General features: G+C 39.2%; 1 protein-coding gene across 2 annotated transcripts in view; it reads left to right on the forward strand.

Annotated features, from left to right (window-relative positions):
- Window positions 1-7,595, forward strand: part of LOC127216548 (zinc finger protein 431) — a 60,371-nt gene extending 52,776 nt beyond the window's left edge. The window contains exon 5 of one of the 2 annotated variants that reach the window (XM_051177255.1): window positions 6,974-7,595. In XM_051177255.1, coding sequence (XP_051033212.1) covers window positions 6,974-7,263 — 290 coding nt within the window. In that variant the 3' untranslated portion in view covers window positions 7,264-7,595. Of the gene's footprint in view, window positions 1-5,552 lie in introns of both variants that reach the window. The other variant, XM_051177253.1, reaches the window with a different exon arrangement.
- Window positions 7,596-8,541: the final 946 nt, after the last annotated feature.

Genomic DNA, 8,541 nt, shown 5'->3' on the forward strand with positions numbered 1-8,541 from the left:
GTGAGCAATATTTTTTTTTAAATTACTCCTGATCATTGGAACATCAGGTTTCTTCCAAAGCCATACTACTTTCCTTTATCATAAGAAGTAAGTCTAAGTCTTTCCAATTTTGTAGGAGTATTTTTATAAGGGAATCTAACTGCTTATTTAAATCAGAAATGTAAACATTTAATGCCATCTGCTCCTGATCAACCTGTCTACTTGGTTTGGGAAGCATCAGAAGAGGCACATTTAGTGAAACCATTGCTGTATGCCCTACCAAGCAGTTCAGGGCTCAGTAATGTTGTTATTCCTGATGAATTAACCTATAAAGTAGAACATTAATTTGGGCTGCCCCCCAGTCACAGTGAGTTTTATCAGTCAATGGGCTGACAGTCTGGTTAGTTCCTATCCCTATGTAGTATGACAGGGGCCAGGTATTTAAGCATAACCTGTAAATTCTGGCCGATTTCTGGCTAGAAATGATTAACTCCATCCCCAAGGATCTCTCCTATGAGATAGAGTCTGAATCTGAAGGTTTTTCCTGTTTCCCAAAGGCCAAAAACTTTCAGTGAACTTTTCCAGGCCTCAGTTTCACAAACCTAATTTTTGTGATGTAAACTCCCTTGTCTCAGGCAACCAAGGGCCCCAGCCACAGGGCATGCATAGAATTGTAAAAGCTGTATTTTTGTATCAAATATAAACCTCCATATCTTTCCTTTCTCTAATACAACCAGACATTTAAAGTGGGCTTCTGTTGCCAGAGTTTTTCTTTTGCCCCACCAGGTCCCACTGCCCTTCAACCCCAAAATAAGCACACAGAGATATATATTAATTATTAAACTGATGGCTGATGACTAAGGCTTCTTGTTGTCTAGCTCTGTCTTAAGTATTAACCTGTTTTTATAAATCTGTGTATTTCCACATGGTCTTTGCTTACCAGAGAATGCCCGGACCTTTTACTCCTTTGGCGGCTACATGGCATCTCCTCATTGTCTCTCTCTCTGCTTACTGTTCCCAGAATTCTCCTAATCTCCTGGTTCCACCTATCTTCCTGCCTCTATTGGCCAAACAGTGTTTGGACACCCCCCTTCAGGCTTCAGAGAGCAAAAGTCAAAAGGAATATGAGTTGCTAGTCTGTTGTTAAATTAGGTAATACCTTCTCTGTGTCTGTCTTTCTTAGTTCCCAGGTTCAGGCCTAAGGAAGGCCTGTGGGGGTTGGAACATGACTCTGTATTCATACCAAATGTAAGACTCAGGAGGAGTTTGAGGGGTATGAAGTAGAAGGGCTTGGGAACCAAAAGAGACATTAATTTTAATGGATCCTGTGACCAGAGACACTCCATTTGGCAGCATCTGCATCTTCTGCTTTCTTGGGTGTAGTGGATCCATGGTATAATGCCAGCTATCTTCACTACCACAGGAGTGGCGAGAATCACTTTTTAAGCTCCTTTCCAGGTTAGGTCTAGTATCCTTACCTACTCCCTTGACCTAGACAGTATCATTGCACTAGAACAAGGGAAACCTGGTGGTAGACTCAGAGGTCACCTGGATCTCTTGGATAGGCCAACGAATAGCCATTATGGAGGACTGGAGTGCCTTGAGTGCCTTGAAAAAATAAGGTTATGCCAACTCTTTGTCTTTCAGCCTGGGAAGCAGTGCTGGGGTCGGGGGAGGGTTCTCAAACATAATGTTATAGGGGGTAAATCTCTCCCTATACAGTCCAAATTATTTCAGTTTATGCAACTGCTGATCTTCCAAGGTACCTGGTTTCATTTTATATCTCCTGGCAGTCATGGGTGTATCTGTGTCATTAGGCAAGAGGATAGCTGTATTGATGGCAGCTGGTTTCTCAAATTAGACTTGGTTGGGCCAGTACTAGGGCCTGGTACTGGGTCACACAGGCATTAGACAGTCAGTGTTTTGGTGCTCCTCAGAGAAGGGCCTCAACCATGTCATGGTATACTGTCAAAATAATATTTTGACCAAGAGTTAACGTGTTTGTTTGTTTGTTTTCATTAAAGTAGCAGTACCTAAAATTGCTCTTAGACAGGTGGGCCAACCTGTAACTCTGTCCAATCATTTGGACAGATATGTCACAGGGAATTTCTATAGTCCAAAGCTTGAGTTAAAATCCCTTTGGTCTTTTTGTTTTATGGAAAAAACAGATGAAAAGGTTTTGAGACATCTGGAAATTCTATGGCTGGTGCAGAAGTCAAAACTATTTAAAACCTTAAATGCCTTTTGTTTAGACTTAGTCCAGATTAGGGGCTCATAGCCCACCTTTGTGCTGGTGTGTTATATACACTTAGCCATTCCCACAATCTCTGATATCCAGATGCAGCAATGTTCAGCTGCACTGAGGAATTCTTGAACCTGTTTCTTAGTCTTTGATGTTGGGATCTGAAGCATGGCAGCAATACTGCTCTGAAGCAGTAATTTCAGTATTTCTCTGTTTACCATTTATCTTGATGGCCTGTCCATTGTTGAGAGTGGGGTATTGACACCTTCCACTATCAGTGTGTGAGGGCCAATATTCAATTTAAGCTGCAGTAGTGTTTCTTTTACAAATGAGGGTGTCCTTGTGTTTTGGGAGTAGCTGTTAGAAATTGAAATGTCATCATGGTGGATTTTCCCTTTGATAAATATGCAGTGCCCTTCCCCATCTCTTTCAAGTAATTTTTCTTTGAAGAGCCTCACATACATTTTCTATGCTTATGGGCATTTGATATGAGCAATGGGTGTCACAGTTTTCCCCCTGTAGGCTATGGGCCAAACCAAAGTGGTTCACACATGATGTGTCTTTTATAGAGTATTTCCTGGAGCCAGTCATAGTGACTCACAGTCCCAGCTGAAGCAGAAGGATCACCATTAGCTTGAGGCCAGACCTGAGCATGCTCCAAAAACACAGAACAATTTTGTCATTATAGGACCAAGATCTCACCAGGGAACATGTTGTGCAAATTCTACAGTGTGTTGTTTAGAAATAAAATGCAGAATTTTTCTAGGCCAGTGGGAAACCAAGTGGTGATACCTGTTACATGGTTAGACTCCATTAGCTAGAGTTAGGAGATTTTAAAGTGACTGTCACTTTCACTGTATTTTTGCCCTTCTTCATGACTTTGCAATGTATCTTTGTTAATTAGTATATTGAATTAAGAGAGCATGAGGGCTCACATCTGTCATGTTTTATTTTGGAGGCAGGTGCAGGAAGTTCAAGTCTTCTTCCAAGATAAATATGTCTTCTGCTAGTAATAACATTCAGAAACTGAAGCCATGTTATACCTAAACAGTTCCTAGGGGCTGGGAAGATGGCTCAGTAGAAAGTATGCTTATGACATTTGCAAAATACTGAGTTCATTTTCCACACCCTGGTTGCCATTTCTGTCCCTTGTGAATGAGATCAATACCTATTCCAGATTTGTGGCCTTTCATAACACTCTAGTAACTTGTGTCCCATTTATTTTGCTCTTCTTTTTCCTGGGACATCCTTTTGATTCTTTTTGTTTCATTTCTAAAGGCATGGTGTCATATAGCCCGGGCTGTCCTCAAACTTCCTATGTTCCCAAGAATAACCTTCAACGTCTGATCCTGCTACCTCCACCTCTCAAGTGCTATGATAACAGGCATCCCAATCCTTGTCCTCTTTATGGAACAGGAATTGAACTGAGTGACTCATGCATGCTAGGCAAGAATGCTACCAACTGAAATACAACTTTGGTCCCCTTTTTCTCTTTTATTAAGATATTAATTATAATTTTGCTATGTATGTATGTATGACTGTTTTGCCTACTTACATGCCAGTGTACACTGTGTATGCCCATGCAGACCCATACATCCCTTAGGGCTGTAGTTACAGAAGGTTGTGAGTGACTGTCACTTGTCTGCCTGGTATTTACTGATGTTAGACGAGAACATTAAATTCTCTTGACACACAAGTGAGTGCAAAGAACTGATCTAGGACTTCTTCAAAAGCAACGGGTTATCATATCTGTTGACACACCTTTATATACTCCATCTTTTTTATTTTTTTTTTACAATCAGCATTTACTAATGTTTTTGAGAACTCTTTGATCTATCAGTTAGTAACTTATTAAAAATGCATTCCTTTCTAGAATTATTAGCCTTACAATTTACTAGGTGTCACTCTAGTTTATGATTGAGAAGTACAGAATTGAAGTGAATGTTTTAACTCTGTGGAGGACTTTAGAGTGAGCTTCTGATTGCTTTCTATTTGTTTGTCTGTTTGAGACAGGGACTCACTATGTACTCTGGCTGTCCTAGAAATCTCTACAGGCTGGCTTGGAAATCACAGTATCACATGTCTTTGCTTCTTGAGGTTTGGGATTAAAGGTTGGCACCACCATACCCATATTGTCTATCCTTTTTTGAAGTTAATAATTTTGATAAAATTTTGCTGATGTATACTAAATAGTGTTAATCGGTTTGCATGTCTCTCTGTACATATAATAGGCATTTCTCACGCAATGCCTTATTATATTTTATGAGCACAGAAATGGAAGGCATAAGTCTCCTTTTCTGTTTCTCTTTAAAATGTGCTAGGGACTGCATTTGATATTTTATGACCTTTATCATAATCGAGCTCAATGAATTGTGTAAGTATATTCTCAATGAAGTGTGCTTTTGCAATACAGTCAGTCTCAACATTTCTATTATGTACATATATGGGATACTTTAGGACGCAGTGACCTATGAGGATGTGCATGTGAATTTCACTCATGAAGAATGGGCTTTGCTGGATCCTTCCCAGAAGAGTCTCTACAAAGATGTGATGCTGGAAACCTATTGGAACCTCACTTCTATAGGTAGGAATGTGATATTTCTGTCAGTTTTTAACTTAAGGGAACAAACCTTTCTTGGAGATTGTTTCTCTTCTGTGATTTTGAATGTGAAAGAAGTAGAATCAGGTGAATAATTTAGGCATTGTTCAATGATTCACAAAAGAGTAATTTCAGTTGTGCCTAGTTTCAAGTAATATATCACATATGTTTTGGTACTGTATTTTAGGTTACACATGGGAAGACCACAATATTGAAGAACATTGTCAAAGTTCTAGAAGACATGGAAGGTAATTTTCATGTACAAACTCATACATATGTACCTTAGAATAAATGTTAATGTACCCTGAACTTTTAAAGAAAAGCTGCAGTGTAAATTAGCACAGCTATGTGATGGTTTAATTCTCACAACACCATATACTCCAATGTCAGGAGTATGGAAAGCATTCCTTTAAGGATAAGAAAAGGGAACAATGACATAACAGATGTCACAGTTTTAATCAGCCATATGAGGGTCATGTTGTAGAATTGCCATGCCCTTCAATAATTGATAAAGGGGATTAGAGTATCTCCAAGATTTTTTTATAAATAAATCTTCTATATTAAATCTAGTGTTCCTCATATACGTGTAGTGAGTGACTTACTATAATTTAGTGAGAGGAGCACACTTCCTCTTGTAGAAACCTGAATCTATATACCATGTCTTTGAGGCATAAAATATTAGACTATGTGAATGTAAAGTAAACCTTTTATTTGTTATTGTCCCTTTAATAGGCATATCATCTGTTACTCTGGATACAAGCCATGTGAGTATCTGGGAAATGGAAAGAATCATACCTCTGTTTTTCCCAGAACAATTAGAAGATATGTTGTAGTCCCCACTCTAAGCAGACATGATGACTATGATAAAAGTTTATTCTCTCACTTTGAAAAGGAACCTTACGAGTACAGGGAATATGGAAAATCTTCTGTCTGTACTGGTTCACTTTGCACAAGTAATGTGACTCACAGTTTTAAAAAATGTTTTGACTGCAATCACTGTGCTAAAACTCTGAGTCCTTCATGTTCTTTTCAAAGACACGAAGAAAGTCATATGGGAAGAGGAAGTGGTAATCTTGAGCCTTGTATTAAGGACTTTAGCCATCACAGATATCTTCAAACACACAAAACAACCAATAATGAAGAGGATCTCTATGAATGTAATCAACATGGTAAAGCCTTTAGATATGATTCTTTTTTAAAAATACACCAAAGAACTCATTTGGAAGAAAAACCCTATGAATATAATCAAAGTGATAAAGTCTCTGCAAGTCACAATATTTATCAAGTATATACAACTCATTCTGGAGTGAAAAAGTATGAATATCACCAATGTGATAAAGCCTTTACAAGTCCCAGTTATCTTCAAATATATAAAAGAATTCTTACTGGAGAGAAACCCTATGAATGTACTCAATGTGATAAAGCTTTTGCATGCTCCAGTTATCTTCAAATACATAAAAGAAGTCATACTGGAGAGAAACCCTATGAATGCAATCACTGTGGTAAAGCCTTTGCACAGAAGAGTCATCTTCACAGACATGAAAGAATTCATACTGGAGAGAAACCCTATGAATGTAATCATTGTGGTAAAGCCTTTGCACACAAGTATAAACTTCTCATTCATGAAAGAATTCATACTGGAGAGAAACCCTATGAGTGTAATCAATGTGGTAAAGCCTTTGCAGAGAAATGCAATCTTCTCAGTCATGAAAGAAGTCATACTGGAGAGAAACCCTACGAATGTAATCAGTGTGATAAAGCCTTTGCACAGAAGAGTGATCTTCGCAGTCATGAAAGAATTCATTCTGGAGAGAAACCATATAAATGTAATCAGTGTAGTAAAGCCTTTACTCAGAAAGGTAATCTTCGAAGTCATGAAAGAATTCATACTGGAGAGAAACCATATGAATGCAATCATTGTGGTAAAGCATTTGCACAGAAGAGTAATCTTCTCAGTCATGAAAGAAGACATACTGGAGAGAATCCTTATCTGTGTAATCAGCATGCTAAATCCTTTGCACTGGAGGAGAATTTTCTCATTCATAAAAGAAGCCATACAGGAGACAAAGCCTTTGAATGTAAACAATGTGGTAAAGCCTTTGCAAAGAAGAGTCATCTTCTTATTCATGAAAAAATTCATACTGGGGAAAAACCCTACGAATGTAATCAATGTGGTAAAGCTTTTGCATGTAGCAGTAATCGTCACAGGCATGAAAGGTGTCATACTGGAGAGAAACCCTATGAATGTAACCAATGTGGTAAAGCTTTTGCACGTAAAAGTCATCTTCGGAGTCATGAAAGATGTCATACTAGAGAGAAACCCTATGGATATAATCAGTGTGGTAGAGATTTTGCATGTAACAGTCCCCTTCAAATAAAAGAAAGAACTCATAATGGAGACAAACCTTATGAATGTATTCAATGTGATAAAGACTTTGTTTAGTACAGTCATCGTCACAATCCTGAAAGAAGTCATACTTGACCAAAACCCAATGAATGTAATCAGTGTGGTAAAGTCTTTCCATGTTGCATTGTCCTTCAAAACCATGAAAATTTTCACACTGATGAAAATCCCCATGAATCTAATAAATGAGGCCAAGCCTTGCAGTCCACATACATTTTCCCGAACCGAGCTATCTCAATGGTGCTTGAATAAGGTTAGTAGAACTACTCCTTGGTTAAAATATTGTCTCTTTTTCTAGTAAACATTATAGTCTAAGAATAACAGAAACACATGATAATTTGAATAATAAAATGTTTTGTGAATGAAAGTAATATTTATACTGTCATCTATTTTGGGTCATGTTACTTAATTCTGTGAACTAAATATTTGTTTATATATATATTTAGATTAGAAACAATCTTATTTTACATATCAATCCCAGTTTCCACTCCCTCCCACCCTCCCATGTCCCCCACCAACCCCCTCCACACCCCCATCTACTCCCCAGGAGAGCGAGACTTTCCATGGGGGATCATCCGACTCTGTCACATCATTTTGGGCAGGGCCTAGACCCTCCCTCATGTATATAGGCTGAGAGAGTATCCCTCCAAAGGGAATGGGCTCACTCCCAAAGTCCATTCATGCACTAGGAATAAATGCTTGTTCCACTACCAGAGATACCCTAGTAGAGGGCGCCATTACAGGACTAAAGAGAAATAACACACTAGGGAACTATCAAGAGACACATAAGGATGACCCCCACTAACAATCTAAGCAATAGTGGAGAGTTGTTGTGACCACCTCGACCAGCAAGGAAGACGCAACGCTCGGACTCTTCTTTAAGCAGTTTTATTTAGGAACCTTGAACAATCTTCCGACTCCGGGGAAAGCCAGCCCACAGCTTGAAAGCCTTTGGGCAGCCAACCCCAGCATGCCACGTGATGAATGCAGACAGGTCCACATACGCGGAAGCAAGCCAGATCTTCAGCCCTAGCCAAATATGGAGTTGTTTTTGACAGAGAGCGCTCACCATCGGGAAGGTGGAAGGCGGAAGCCAGCACCATCTTAAAGGCGTGGCACTTCGCAGCTCTCTACAGTTCCCCCTTTTTATTTTATAAAATGGAACAGGCAAGAGTAAAGGTGATCTCTGATGCCTAGGGACCTTTGTACTGATCCTCATCCAAATGTCACCCACCCAAATGAGTACCAGACCCATCCGATACCCTTTTCTCAGAGGCAGGGCCTGGGGTATCAACCCGCATGCAATCAGACATGCTC

This window comes from Phodopus roborovskii, unplaced genomic scaffold, assembly GCF_943737965.1.
Source record: "Phodopus roborovskii unplaced genomic scaffold, PHOROB, whole genome shotgun sequence".
In the NCBI taxonomy this organism is placed as follows: domain Eukaryota; kingdom Metazoa; phylum Chordata; class Mammalia; order Rodentia; family Cricetidae; genus Phodopus; species Phodopus roborovskii.